The sequence below is a fragment of the Calliphora vicina genome, chromosome 5 (assembly GCF_958450345.1).
Source record: "Calliphora vicina chromosome 5, idCalVici1.1, whole genome shotgun sequence".
NCBI classification, from domain to species: Eukaryota; Metazoa; Arthropoda; class Insecta; order Diptera; family Calliphoridae; genus Calliphora; species Calliphora vicina.
The window spans coordinates 2,521,469-2,536,913 of NC_088784.1; the positions used below are offsets into that span (position 1 = coordinate 2,521,469).

General features: G+C 30.2%; 3 protein-coding genes across 3 annotated transcripts; 2 read left to right on the top strand and 1 right to left on the bottom strand.

Moving 5' to 3' along the window:
- Nucleotides 1–2,449: 2,449 nt before the first annotated feature.
- Nucleotides 2,450–5,117, bottom strand: LOC135962188 (ankyrin repeat domain-containing protein 13C). The gene is made up of 2 exons (XM_065513965.1): nucleotides 3,287–5,117; nucleotides 2,450–2,828 (listed from the first exon to the last, which is right to left on the bottom strand). Exon 1 carries the CDS (start codon nucleotides 5,053–5,055, stop codon nucleotides 3,433–3,435), a length of 1,623 nt encoding a protein of 540 aa, XP_065370037.1. The 5' UTR covers nucleotides 5,056–5,117; the 3' UTR covers nucleotides 2,450–2,828; nucleotides 3,287–3,432.
- Nucleotides 5,118–5,838: 721 nt separating this feature from the next.
- Nucleotides 5,839–9,186, top strand: adp (adipose). The gene is made up of 4 exons (XM_065510846.1): nucleotides 5,839–6,160; nucleotides 6,325–6,816; nucleotides 6,873–7,129; nucleotides 7,193–9,186. The coding sequence occupies exons 2-4, from the start codon at nucleotides 6,338–6,340 to the stop codon at nucleotides 8,359–8,361; spliced, it is 1,905 nt and encodes a 634-aa protein (XP_065366918.1). The 5' UTR covers nucleotides 5,839–6,160; nucleotides 6,325–6,337; the 3' UTR covers nucleotides 8,362–9,186.
- A 1,283-nt stretch (nucleotides 9,187–10,469) lies between these two features.
- On the top strand, nucleotides 10,470–11,374 carry LOC135962000 (trypsin zeta-like). Its single transcript, XM_065513669.1, has one exon. It carries the CDS (start codon nucleotides 10,497–10,499, stop codon nucleotides 11,319–11,321), a length of 825 nt encoding a protein of 274 aa, XP_065369741.1. The 5' UTR covers nucleotides 10,470–10,496; the 3' UTR covers nucleotides 11,322–11,374.
- Nucleotides 11,375–15,445: the final 4,071 nt, after the last annotated feature.

Sequence of the window (15,445 nt, forward strand, 5' to 3'; positions counted from 1 at the left end):
GGTGTAGAATAGATAGAATATGGATGGTCATATATGTCGACGCCTTGTAACTAACATTTGTTTACCAAACGAATTCTTCAAAGAATTGATATTGTTTAGCATCTTTGTAATCTTATGTTGGAAAACAATTTCGCTTAGGAGGTGTCGTTACAATATGACCAAAATTACATGATAATGGACTTGGCAAAACTTTGTTTTTTAAGAAAATGTTTCTAATTGACAATTATTTAATTTAGGTTAATGAATAATAATAAAAATATTAATTTTATTGCTGTTGGAATAACAGCTACTTAAAAACTTAAAAAACAAACAAATAGGCAGACTTAAAAATACTTTAAGGAGAAGAGGGCTAAGAATGGACAATAATTTCAGGCTTATTCAGGTAATATATAGATTTAGTTCATTAAATGATATGTTAAACATTAAATTATTATTACATTTACATGTTTGTCGAACATCTTCCAAATATACAAGTATTTCATTTGTTAAAAAAATAATAAAAAAGTGAATTTGGATAATGCCAAATAGTTTAAATGGTTTCTGATTTATTTTCAATATACATATTTTAAAAATACTCAGAATGAAAAATTCCTATTCTGAATCTAAAGTTGGACGGAAATAAAACAAAAACAACAAGTAAGACTCATATATTCGGCAGTGCCGAAAAATTTGTTTAAAAAAAATGTTTTTTTTTGTAAAAAAAGGAACAAATCTACTTTATTGGCAGCATCGAAAAAAAAATAATTTTTTTCATAGAATTGGTGGTAAGAAGGTACAATAGTTTGGTATTTTATATATTTTTTCGGAGATCCATAATTTCAATCTTTAAAGTTGAAACATTAGTTGCCATCGTATACGAATAATTTTTATATTATTTATAAAACGTATGAAAATATACCTCTGAAACGAAAATATGATCATATTTGAACCAATTAAAGATTTTAAATTTTTTAAATGCACTTAATTTTCTATATTTTCATTATTTCGAAATATGGCAAATATAAAGATATTAATTAACCCAAATTGATTTATCGCAAAGACTTTAACCTTTAAATTAAGGTATTACTTTTAAAATCTCTGTTTTATTTGTAGTCGAACACTTTTCTTGTTGATATCTGATATTTAATGTGGTATAACTCGGGAACTATGAATTGCCGAAATTAGAGATCGAGAGTGCTACCCATAAAATAGAGTTTAGTGAAAAAAAATATTAAAAATTAAAAAAAAAATTGGGTGAAAAATTCTTATTACAAAAAAAAATTTTTTTTTGGTGAAAAATTTTTGAAAAAACTAATTTATGGAAAAAAAATAAAAATGTTAAATTTTTAAGGTAAAAAAAAATTCGGGTAAAAAATATTTTCCTGTTTTAGACCCATGCCTTTCCGATGTTTTATGGCGTTATTTATATACGTCGTTGGAAAGGTCTTTGAAATGTGTATCATTACATATCCATATTGTCAATGTTATTGACTTAGTAATCCAGATATAGATCAGGTAACAAATCGACGTAGTAGAGTTTTTTTTACTGTATCTCATTTGTTGTCAGATTTAAATATCAATCTAAATGGGACTATAGAATATATATTGATGTATCAATCATGTACGTAAGTTATTTGGGTGCTTTGGAAAGTTAATTTGAACATAAAGACGGACATATGAAGTCGTTAATATCTATTACGATTGAGAATATATATACTTTATGGAGTCGCAAATGAAAAATGTAGGAATTACCCTTAAACATTTGCATATTAGTATATATTCATTCAGCTTTTCCTAAACTTCACCATAGCATTCACAAAAAGAAAAATGTTAAACCAGTTTTTGGTGAAAAACCTGTTTTTTTTTTGTGAAAATCTATATAGAAAAAAAATTTTGAGATTCTATCGTATTTGTTTTAAATCGTCTAAATTAGTCAAAACCGTTTAGAATTTATAAAATTTGAGTCATAAAATATTTTAGAAATTGTTGTTTTGGACTAACAAATCAATCATAACATTTGGAGTAACATATGATTTAATGAAACTGAAAATTAAGAAGATTTTTGATGATAATGTTAATGAATTTTTGTTAAAATCAAATCAACATGTATTTATTAATTATGATGTGTGGCTGCAATTGTTAAATTGTTTGAAGCTAAGCTTAGGAAATACTATTATCCTACAGAATAAAATTAAAAATACAATTATATTTACTTTTAATAAAATTTCCAGTTCTTGATATTTTCACCCGTATTCTCAAATGTTTATGAAAAGTAACAAGCTTAACCAAAATAATTCTGTATGAAAACTATGATAAACTTTTATTATTTTTTAATTTTGTTTGAGAACAAGGGATATTCAATAACATGTTTAAAAGTCCAACAATTTTTTTTTGATTTTTTTAACAAAAATTATGAGCTGCAGATGTTGAAAAACAACAAAAATCTATAGATAAATAATTTTTAGCTTGTAATAACATTTAACTTATACTTAAATAATAAATATGTTTATCGTGTATGGTGTTTGCATTTATAGTAAAGTATATAGTTTATAAGTTGCATATGTAAATACTTGTAGGAAAGTGTAGGAATTCCTTTCTGGTGACTTACAACATAATTATTATGTATACAAAGATAAAAGTGATGAGATTTATGATAAATATTATTTTTGTTTAATGTTTGGTGATAAGAAGAAGTGTTTAAACTTTAAAGTTAAAAACAAAATATGAATTACAAAAGTTATAAATAGTAAGAAGATCAGAGATATGATATACGTAACATTAATTAGGTAGTTTATAAAGTAAAAATTATTTTCCAAAAAGAAATGCTTCAATGTTGTTGATAATTATTGCTGTAAACAAACAAGATATAAAATTATTAAAGTTATTTTTAGTAAAACTGTTGTCTAATTTTTCAATTTTAATTATAGTTAATTGAGCTTGAGGTTAGATTTATAAAATAGAATGTATAAACATATAAATAAACTATAAAGAATCAATTGATTTATGTTACACTCATTTGCGCCTCTAGTTTTACCCTATTGTATTGAATTTTCGGTTGAAAGTCATATAGCTATAATCACTTTATTTGAGTAAATACTAGATAAGTAAAAATAAAAAAGGAAATGAGTCAAACAAGTTTAACAACGCAAAAATTAAATACGAAAAACAATCAGTTCAAAAATTGCACGAAATAAATATTTACTTGTGAACAAATATTGTGAATATGTTCAGATTTGAGTAAACAAATACTAAAATAATAAAAAAAGTATTCTAAAAATGTCTTTTAAAAATAAAACTTATAACTTACTTTTTTATCCACGAATACAAAGATAAATTCATCTTTCCCATTTGGTAGATGTTTTTTTTTATTCCTGGAGATTGTCTTTAGAATTTTCCATTTTTATTTGAATTGCGATTTACATCCGCTTGTTGCTGTTGTTCTTGTTCACCAGGTCATAAGTCCGGAAAACGGCTAGAATCTTCCACATAGTTCTTGGGTATTTCGAAGAGCGACGGTGAAATATTGTCGCGAAATTCGAATTTCTGAAATGTTATCTTAGCAGTAACGGTGTGTAAAACGGGAATTTCAACTTTAACCGGAAAACCGGGAGGCAGTTTTAGAGCAACAAATTCACGCAATTTACTGATGTGTTTAAAGGGTCCAATGACTTCCAAAATATTTAGTAGCATGTCAACACTAAGTGGAAATTCTTTACTCATGGCAACGGTGGCTTTTAAAGATTTATTCGATTGTTTGTGGACGGGTGTACGGCCCAGAGGTGGACATTTACCAGTCTCCGCATTTATGTATTGTTCCCAAGTGATGGAGGGTTTTGGTGGCGGCGGAAGTGAAGATCGTCTCGCTATTTCAATTGAAACGTTTGTTGAGCCAGCATCTGTGGAATTGCTGTTACTGTTGGTGAGACTCGAACGGCGGCCTTGTGACATAGTTGCCAACATGGCTTTATTCTTTTGTATGTCGTCTTGTGACAAATGTTCCCTGCGTTTACGTTGCTTCAGTACTAGTCCATGTATGGCATACAGTTCGGATTGATATTGACCGCCCACAACCTCCTTGCGGTCCTCACGAAATATCCAACCAGACTGGGCGCGAGCAAATTGTATACTTTTTGTTGACATGTGGGCTGCTAAAATATCACTCGACATCAATATGTCCACCTCATCTTCAATGTCCGAATCTTCATAGTGTATGTGTTTGTAGCATTGATATTCATTATCTAGCACTGTAATGGAATGATTCATGGGTTGATCACCGCGAAATATAAATGAGGTATCACCTCTTTCCCATCGCATATCGTTAAAATCTACTAGAGTCGTATCCAAGCGAAGGGACGAGCCACATTTGTGTATACGACAAATATCGGAGGGTAACATACGTGATACCAATGGCACCCATGAAGTAAAGTCCCATTTTAATTCCATATAGAAATCCTGAATCTGTTTTAAACCTTTAATCATGGCGGATCTTCTGGATTCTAAGTGTGCTCGCGATTGCTGTCGTAATTTCTTGAGCAAAATTGAAATTGTATCGCGATCGCCATAAGAAATGGCTTCCGCCAATACCGTCCAGCCGTCATTGTTCTTTATTTTTACAGTGGCATTATGCGCCAAAAGTAAATCTATACAATCTTTGCGTCCTAACATTACAGCCAAATGAAGTGGTGTATTGCCATGTTTGTCCTTTTGTGATAGATTCTCCGTCTTTTTTTCCAACAGACACTTTAATGCTTCACGGTCATTGAGAAATATACACTTGTGCAACGGCAACTCTTGGCCACCACACAGATCTTTCTTTGTTAATGAGCCATAATTTGATTTGGTCGGTGTAGTTGGAGCTGAATGAAACTGATCTTCAGCCTCGTCTTCGTCCTCCTCCTCCTCTATAAAAGAAGTATTCAAAACTTGTTCAATTTTTTCATTGTAATTTTCTGTTGTGGTCTTCTGGTTGTCTGCCACTGCAACTGAGTTTTCTTTTATACCGCCCCCAGTTTTCTTCGGTATCGTACCGTTTGTGGTTTTCGTTTTTTTACTTTCTTTCACTTTAGACATTTTCATTGTGTTTAACGATTAACTATATAGACAATAGATTATTTCACATTTATTTTAACTTGAATTAAACAAAAAATCATTTGCACTTTTATTGAATAGAAAAGTAAAAAAATTATTGAATTTTCACACAAAACATTGAAGACGAAATGACAAATGAAAGAGTTTAAGAGCACAAAATATGAAAAGAGAGCGAGGAAAATAAATTAAAAAAAACTGTTAGAAAATAATTTAGTATGGCAACAGTGCAAGACAAAAACAAAACACAGTTGCTTCAGGGATGGAGAAGTTAATATGATTTTACTTTTGTTATTCAAAGTACCGAAGTACTCCCGCAATCATGCTATTTTCAAACAATATTTACACATTACAATACCCAGACACCACAGTGGGCAGAGTATATGGTGTTTGTGCAGATGTTTGTAACGCTCAAAAATATTAGTCTAAAACACACACCATAAAGTGAACAGATCGACTCAGAATCATTTTCTGAGTCGGCACAGGGATGCCTATTGGAATAGGTCCATTATTTTGTGTATAACAGTTTTTTCTATTACAAAATTTTGTCTATAACAGTTTTATCCTATCGGAAATTTTGTTTTTCTATTAGAAATTTTGCGTATAACAGTATTCTGAAACTAGGATACGAAAATAATTAAAACTTTTTATCTGTGAGACAGAAGAAAGTATGTACTATTTGAATATTATATCGATACCAAAAAAAAATGTCATTCTCCATCTCTGATTTTGCTCTTCGTCGCCTTAAATTCTTATTGCACTTTATCGTTAAAAAATAATAATTATACATTTGTCGAGAAAACAAGTGGTCATTTTGCAAAATAATTAATTTAATTTGTAACACTTTTTTCTACAGTTTTTGTAAATTGTTATCTTATAATGTTTTGCATTGGCGAACATAGAAAAACAAAAAAGTTTTTCCAATGCTTGAAAATAAAAGAGAAAAAGTGAAGAAAGAAAAAAATTAAATAATTAAAAAACGTCATAAATAACATTAAAAATCAAGCAATTTTGCAATAACAAGTGGAGCTCTTTGGGTCTATTTAAAAGACCTATTGATTGATAGATAAGCTGGAAAAGAATTTGTTAATGCGAGGTGAATATATAGTGTAGATGCATTTTAAATAAGTATAAAGTTGTGGGACTTGGCTTGAGGTGAATGGCCGTCTTGAGTGCAAATTGTCTGAAATATAAGATTTATGTGCAGTGATGGAGAATATTGAAATTAAATTAATCATATTTTTGTTTTTACTGCTGTAGTTCATTTAAAAAAATGATAAATCCAAAGCATTACAATTCAAAACGTATCAATATCAGTGACCTTCTGAATGATCGTATGTTATATGCCAACTTTGGTTATCACGTCAGAAGGCATTTGCAGGCGGCACCAACGTTTATACATCGTCTGGAACAGGATGGCATCTTAAAAGGACACGAGGGTTGTGTTAATTGTTTGGATTGGAGTAGCAACGGTCGTGTGTTGGCCTCCGGCTCCGATGATTTTCAATTGTGTTTATGGGATCCATTTCGTAAAAAGCGCATACAAAGTATTAACACCAAACATTACGGGAATATATTTTCGGTGAAATTTTTGCCCAAACACAATGATACTCTGATTGCTACAGCTGCTGCGGACAAAACAATAATGCTGTTCGATATTAATCATCCATCAGAATCGATATATTCGTGCCATTGTCACTTTTCTAGGGTAAAGAGATTAGCCACAGCACCGGATTCACCATTTATATTTTGGTAAATACACATCAATAATATTTATTCAAGAGTTTAAGTTTATTAGAACTTTCTAGGTCTGCCGGCGAAGATGGGTCGGTTATGCAGTTGGATCATCGCGAACAGCATACATGTCGTTCGTTTGAAAATCAAGTGTGCCTTATTTATCTCAGATCTGAAATTGATGAAAATGCTGAAGCAAAGTGTATAGCAGTAAATCCAATACGTACGGAGTATATAGCAGTGGGAGCCAATGATCCCTATGCACGCCTATATGATAGACGCATGTTGAAGAAGGTTGCTTCGGGATATCGTAACATTGAACGTAGACGTGGTTGGTAGTTTAGTAAGCACTTAAGTTATTACAATTGAAATTAATGAAAAACGCTATTTTTAGACACCTCCGAATCGTCTGCAATACCTAGAGAATGCGTTACCTATTTTTGTCCTGGCCATATTAGTAAAAACAATTCAAAACGTATTGAACACGAATCTCGTGCTATAACTCATCTCACCTTTAATGCCACCGGTACAGAGTTGTTAGTGAATATGGGTGCTGAACACATTTACCTTTATGATTTATACAATGCTGAGCAGCCAGTGTTTTTGAATTTGCCCGAATATAAAACAATTAATGAAACAGAAAGTGCTAGTGGTGGTGATACTGATTCGCCTCCACAGGCACACAATCGACGAAAGTTGCCCGAACACATAGAGGAATTCAAAAAATTAGGTAATGAATTTTTAGAAAATGAAAAGTATTATCTTGCCATACGTACCTATTCAGAAGCTATTAGCCAGGCACCTCAATGGCCAGTCTTGTACTTAAATCGTGCAACGGCTTATATGAGACGGCTGTGGTTTGGTGATGTTTACGCGGCTTTAAAAGATTGTCATACAGCATTAAAACTGGATCCTAAATATGTTAAGGCTCACTTTCGTTTGGCCAGATCGTTGCTGGAGCTGGGACGGACACAGGAAGCCGATGAGTGCTTAAAGGAATTGATACGGCGTTTTCCCAATTACGCCAACAATCACGGAGTGCTAATGCTGAACAAAGATATTAAGGAAAATAGACAGACTACACCTCAGCAGCATCAACAGCAACAGCATTCACCAGGAGCTGATATCTTGGACCGAGGAGAAATGACTAATGATGAATTCTATTGGCGCTGCAAAGCCAAAGATTATTCCCAACGTTTTGTGGGTCACTGCAATACAACAACGGACATCAAAGAAGCCAACTACTTTGGTTACGATGGTCAGTACATTGTGGCCGGTTCAGATGATGGCAATTTCTTTATATGGGACCGTAAATCGGGTAACATAGATAGCATCTATAAGGCAGACAGTGCCATAGTCAATTGCGTGTTACCTCATCCAGAAATATGCTTCATGGCTACCTCGGGCATAGATCACGACATCAAATTATGGTCGCCCATGCGAGATGAAGAAAAAACTCATTTTGTTGATCCAGTAGGTCGTTGTGTCGATGATAATCAATTGAAAATGAAAACCGATCCATTTGAAATAAGTACTCGCAATGCCTTTTGTTGGAATGGATAATATTTTGAAGAAAAGTGCACGAATATCTGAAATACTTTTAGAAACAAAAGAGAAAATAAACAAGTTTTTGTGATTCCCTTTTTTACATGCATAAATACATTAAAAAAATACATATTGTAAAACGTACATACGTCGAGTATTAAGTATTTATTTTGTAGTTGTTTTATTTTAAAACTTAAAATTGTATTCTTAAGCTGTAGTCACTTTGAGCAAATATTTGATTAAATATACTTTATTATTGCAATTTATGTTTATGTATTTTGAACAAATATTTAAGAGCAAACTTGATCAGGTTATTGAGATACTAAGTGTGAAATAAATAGTTCTTGAATATCTTACATAGCTTAAAAAATGTTTAGCCAAAATTGTGTTAAATTTTTGCTCAATGTGGTCATAGCTTGAATTGCATACAAATTTTAAAAAAGAGAACTATTTAAAATTAGTGGACCCTCCCTCATAGTTTTTAACCATATTTTATTCATAATCAATTTTTAATTTTATAAAAAATTTAATATTAAAGGCGTTATTCATAATCAATTTTTAAATTTATTACAGGGTTATAAAACAAATTTTGCATGGAAATTCTGTTTTATAAAACCATTTATAAACTTAAAAATTAATTATGAATAAAGGCGTAAATCTAAATTCAAAATTTGATTATGAGTAAGACCTTAATTTTATTTAATTTTATTTTGTTTTATTAAAATTGTTTATACGATTAGAATGAAAGATGATTTGCATTTGTAAAAACAATTAATTACCTTTGTTATAATATGAAATTAATATTTCCAAATAAATGTTATTTTATTATGTTAAACAATTAAATATTTATAGAAATCATTTATTTATACTTTGTTAATTTGTATCAAGTTGTTTCAAAATTTTTAATCTTATTAATTCTTAATTTTTTTTAATTTAATTTTCTTTAGATTTTAACAAATTGGCTTTCAAAAATAAGGTAACAAGTTTCATGATGTTTTACCCAGTTATATTCATCCATCATCAAAGTAATTATTTTCATTTCAAAAAACAAAAATACTGGTAAGTTTGATTTTATTCATTTCAAATTTGATTTCAATAAGATGAATGGCTATTACCCATATATTGCACATCAAATAGGAATGACTGCATTTCTAAATAATAACATTTCTAAACATTAAGTCTCGAATTCTGGGGGCTAATTCTCTCATTCGTTTACAAGTGACAACTTATTCGAACTTGCGATTTTTTTATTATAGAGATTCCCTTTATCGATATTGAATAAAACGTTTAGAAATTTATAATTTGAAAAAATATTTGCTGGAGAAAAAAATGTATAATAAAAATAATTAGGGTAAGAAAAAAGTTTGGTGAAAAAAATCAATAAAAAACAATATTTTTCCCCATTTTGATCCATGTTTGCGTTGTAGACGTAGTTGAATAGATCTTTGAAATGCATGTCATTATATATCCATAATTTCTATGTTAAGGCCTTAAGGTAGGGAGGGTCATACATGACAAATATTTGACGAAAAAGACGTAACCTCTAAATAAAATATACTATTGTAATTCTTTTATTTATTTGAAAAACTTATTTTACTTAGGATGATTCAAAACAAAAAATTTAGTTTTATTTTATTTGATGCTGTTTGATCTTACAAAACACTTGTAAGAGTAAACACGTCAAACAAATTTGTGCTAAAAAAAGTGGACCCTACCTTTAGTAATCCAGATATTGAAGAAAAATAGGGGTTATATCTTAGCCATATGTGGACTTTCCCGATTTTCCCGAATTAAAATAAAAACCGAACCGAACAAGTCAGACATGGCTATATCGACTTCGCTAACTACAACGATCCAGGAAAGACAAACTTATATATCGTGACATAAAATGCAAAATAACGTAACAACAAAAATACCAAAATCGATAAAAAGTTAGTGAACCTTCATTTGAATTATAAAGCTTAAAATACATTTTATTAACAACAATTGCGTGAACCTATGAGTTTCGTATAAATAGTAATCTTTTAAATAAGATTTATAGCTTCAATAAAACAAAGATAATAAGCGATATTTATGATAATCAATAGCCAACGTCTAACAATATTTCAAATTGCTTTCATTAAATTCAGTTTAATTTTCGACGCCTTTCAAACATGTTGAAATATTTCGGATTTACTTTAGTTTTGGTAGCAACGGCTTTGGCAGCTTCCTTGCCGGCTTCGTACGATGAGCCAGCATTGTTTAAAAATGATCATAGAATTGTGGGTGGACATGCAGTCAGTATTACCAAACATCCCCATCAAGTATCGATGAGACGCAAAAGTTCGGCAGCTAATGCCTACTCTCATACTTGTGGCGGCAGTATTTACAAGGCAAATGTTATTGTCACAGCTGCCCATTGTATTTTGAATCGTCAGCCCGAAACTTTCATAATTGTGGCTGGTACAAGCACCCGCAATGGCGCAGATGGTGTCGTGGCACGTGTTAGTAAAATCATTATGCATGAAAATTACAATTCATCTGTATACGACAATGATGTGGCTTTAATGATTCTATCAACGCCATTGCCTTTAAATGGTGTCACAATTGCTCCCATTACCTTGGCAACAGAAGTCCCAAAACATGGTTCTAAGGCAGTAATAACTGGTTGGGGTACAACCTCATCTGGAGGTTATTCATCCAATACGTTATTAGAAGTTGAGGCGCCTATAGTCAGCAATGATCGCTGTGATGTTTCCTATTCTGTATCTTATGGTCCAGGCCGTATAACCAACAGTATGTTATGTGCTGGTGTTGAGGGAGTCGGTGGCAAAGACGCTTGCCAAGGCGATTCCGGGGGTCCTCTTTTGGTAAATCATAAATTGGCTGGTGTTGTTTCTTGGGGTCGTGGCTGTGCTTTGGCCGATTATCCGGGTGTGTATTCAAATGTAGCTGTCTTAAGGAATTGGATCGAAACTAACGCTGCCGAAAATGCCTGAAATTGTGCGATAAAAATGATTTAAATAAAAATTTTAAAATATGAACCAACTAAACGAAACGAACTATTAAAAGTAACATTTTTATTTTTGCTATTAATATGGGTCATAAATACTAGGCACTTTTGATAAGCTACCGAGATAGGATAACTTCTAATAACAAACATTATTGATAATAATAATATAAGTTTTAAGTGTATACACACTTATTACATTTTGAAGGAAATGGTGGATAATTTTAAAAATTTATTAGATACTTTTTAAAATTGTTATTTACATTTACTGTTGGAACGAATTTTGAGGTTTTTTAAATGAATGATAAGGCTGAATCAAAGTTTCAAAAGAATTAATAGCTGACCCGACAGACCCGTTGTCCTGTCAAATTAAAAAAAATGCTTGTGTTCGATTTGTGAATTTGTGAGAAGCGGTTTGAAATGGGTAAAAATAGTTAAAAAGAAAAAAAAAAACGTTTGGTTGAATGATACTTTTCATTCATATAGATTTGGGTTATGTTTGATTTACATTTGAATCTTATGGTCATAGAATAAAATATACATAGAGCGTTACTGAGAGACAAAGAACCTAAGTTTGTTGTCAAAAACCAAAAGTCTTACAACAACAGAATACATGTAAATCAATGTACATATTTTGAGTTTTTATATAAGAAATCGAATTTTGGTCTGAAATATGAGTGATCACAGATCGAGTTCCTTTTCTTGATTAAACGCTTATTGGCCAAGTTATTAGCGAATTTAGATATTTTGAGTTTTTACATAAAAAAGTCGATTTTTGGTTAGAAATATGAGTGATCACAGATCGAGCTGCTTTTCTTGATTAAACGTTTATAGGCCAAGTTATTAGCGAATTTAGATATTGTGAGTTTTTATATAAAAAAATCGATTTTTGGACAGAATTATGAGTGATCACAGATCGAGCTCCTTTTATTGATTAAACGCTTATTGGCCAAGTTATAAGCGAATTTAGATATTTTGAATTTTTATATAAAAAAATCGATTTTTGGTTAGAAATATGAGTGATCACAGATCGAGCTGCTTTTCTTGATTAAACGTTTATAGGCCAAGTTATTAGCGAATTTAGATATTGTGAGTTTTTATATAAAAAAATCGATTTTTGGACAGAATTATGAGTGATCACAGATCGAGCTCCTTTTATTGATTAAACGCTTATTGGCCAAGTTATAAGCGAATTTAGATATTTTGAATTTTTATATAAAAAAATCGATTTTTGGTTAGAAATATGAGATCGAGCTCCTTTTCTTGATTGAACGCTTATTGGCCAAGTTACTAACGATTTTAGATATTGTGAGTTTTTATATAAAAATTCGATTTTTATTCACAAATATGAGTGATCACAGATCGAACTTTTCTTGATTAAACGCTTATTGGCCAAGTTATTAGCGATTTTAGATATTTTGAGTTTTTATATAAAAAAAAATCGATTTTTGGTTAGAAATATGAGTGATCACATATCGAGCTCCTTTTCTTGATAAAACGCTTATAGGCCAAGTTATTAACGAATTTAGATATTTTGAGTTTTTATATAATAAAATCGATTTTTGGTCAAAAATATGAGTGATCACAGATCGAGCTGCTTTTCTTGATTAAACGCTTATTGGCCAAGTTATTAGCGATTTTAGATATGAGTTTTTGAGTTTTTATATAAAAAAAATCGATTTTTGGTCAAAAGTATGAGTGATCACAGATCGAGCTGCTTTTCTTGATTAGACGCTTATTGGCCAAGTTATTAGCGATTTTAGATATTTTGAGTTTTTATATAAAAAATCGATTTTTGGTCAAAAATATGAGTGATCACATATCGAGCTCCTTTTCTTGATTAAACGCTTATAGGCCAAGTTATTAACGAATTTAGATATTTTGAGTTTTTATATAATAAAATTGATTTTTGGTAAAAAATATGAGTGATCACAGATCGAGCTGCTTTTCTTGATTAAACGCTTATTGGCCAAGTTATTAGCGAATTTAGATATTTTGAGTTTTTGTATAAAAAAATCGATTTTTGGACAGAATTATGAGTGATCACAGATCGAACTCCTTTTATTGATTAAACGCTTATTGGCCAAGATATTAGCGAATTTAGATATTTTGAGTTTTTATATAAAAAAATCGATTTGTATGCACAAATATGAGTGATCACAGATCGAATTCCTTTTCTTGATTAAACGCTTATTGGACAAGTTATAAGCGAATTTAGATATTTTGAATTTTTATATAAAAAAAATCGATTTTTGGACAGAGTGAGTGATCACAGATCGAACTTCTTTTCTTGATTAAACGCTTATTGGCCATGTTATTAGCGAATTTAGATATTTTGAGTTTTTATATAAAAACTCGATTTTTATGCACAAATATGAGTGATCACCAGGGAAACCGGAAATATGCTCTAAAAAAAGCGTTTTAAGCGCTTTAAATATGCAGTAAAAACTTTAAAATATGCTCTTAAAATTTAAAAAATATGCTCTTAAAAAACAAACTTTTACATAATTTTTAACCAAAAAGTATTCTTTTATTTAAAAAAATCAATACAATTCATTTCTAAAAAGGTAAAGTAACATAAAATAAATAAAAATAACAAGAACTAAAAAGTATAACAAAAAATAAATACAACATAAAAACAATTAAGTTATGAAAAGTCCTCGAGAGGTACTTTTTGATGATATTTTATATAAATATAAAGTCACTTCTTCAATTAAGGTTATTATTGCAATTACAAAATGTTGACTTAAATTTTCAAATAAAAATCGTTGTCTATTGGATCTGAAAACATTTTTATCATAGAAAATGTTCTTTCGACATCAATTGATGTTATAGGAGCGAATTTAAAAGATAATATTTCTTTAACACTTAGAACGGTTGAGTTTGAATTAGAACTAAAATTTGATATTTAGATGGCGCTATTATTAAAATAGTGCTTATTTTATATTAAAAAAAACATATTTTTCAATTTTGAACTTTAAACAAAGGAAGCTTTTACTGTAACACAACAGCGAAAATAAGTAGGACAAAATTTGTTTTCGATAAAGTCAAAATATGCTATTAAACAGTAAAATATGCTCTAAAACGCAAAAATATGACATAAATATGCTCCTAAAACAAATATATGCAAAAATATGCATTTAAAGGTAAAATATGCAAAAATATGCACTAACAAATCGATGCCAAAATTCATAAATAGTTCTGAAACGTGTAAATATCTTATCCATGTGCCCATTAGACTCACCAGAAAAATTATGCATTTGCATATTTTGGTTTCCCTGGTGATCACAGATCGAATTACTTTTCTTGATTAAACGCTTATTGGACAAGTTATAAGCGAAGTTAGATATTTTGAGTTTTTATATAAAAAAAATCGATTTTTGTTCAGAAATATGAGTGATCACAGATCGAACTCCTTTTCTTGATTAAACGCTTATTGGCCAAGTTATTAACGAATTTAGATTTTTGAGTTTTTACATAAAAAAATCGATTTTTGTTCAGAATTATGAGTGATCACAGATCGAACTCCTTTTCTTGATTAAACGCTTATTGGCCAAGTTATTAGCGAATTTAGATATTTTGAGTTTTTATATAAAAAAATCGATTTTTGTTCAGAAATATGAGTGATCACAGATCGAGCTCCTTTTCTTGATTAAACGCTTATTGGCCAAGTTATTAGCGATTTTAGATATTTTGAGTTTTTATATAAAAAAATCGATTTTTGGTCAAAAATATGAGTGATCACAGATCGAGCTGCTTTTCTTCATTAAACGCTTATTGGCCAAGTTATTAGCGAATTTAGATATTTTGAGTTTTTATATAAAAAAATCGATTTTTGGTCAAAAATACGAGTGATCACAGATCGAGCAGCTTTTCTTGATTAAACGCTTATTGGCCAAGTTATTAACGATTTTAGATATTTTGAGTTTTTATATAAAAAAATCGATTTTTGGACAGAATTATGAGTGATCACAGATCGAACTCCTTTTCTTGATTAAACGCTTGGTCAAGTTATTAGCGAATTTAGATATTTTGAGTTTTTGTATAAAAAAATTGATTTTTGTTCAGAAATATGAGTGATCACAGATCGAGCTCCTTTTCTTGATTAAACGC

What these genes read in the sequence shown, in the direction of transcription:
- LOC135962188 (XM_065513965.1), bottom strand. Translation starts at nt 5,055, where the DNA reads ATGAAAATGTCTAAAGTGAAAGAAAGTAAAAAAACGAAAACCACAAAC.
- adp (XM_065510846.1), top strand. Translation starts at nt 6,338, where the DNA reads ATGATAAATCCAAAGCATTACAATTCAAAACGTATCAATATCAGTGAC. An exon ending in GATTCACCATTTATATTTTG is followed by an intron (nt 6,817 to 6,872) that starts GTAAATACACAT and finishes AGAACTTTCTAG; the next exon opens with GTCTGCCGGCGAAGATGGGT. An exon ending in TAACATTGAACGTAGACGTG is followed by an intron (nt 7,130 to 7,192) that starts GTTGGTAGTTTA and finishes CGCTATTTTTAG; the next exon opens with ACACCTCCGAATCGTCTGCA.
- LOC135962000 (XM_065513669.1), top strand. Translation starts at nt 10,497, where the DNA reads ATGTTGAAATATTTCGGATTTACTTTAGTTTTGGTAGCAACGGCTTTG.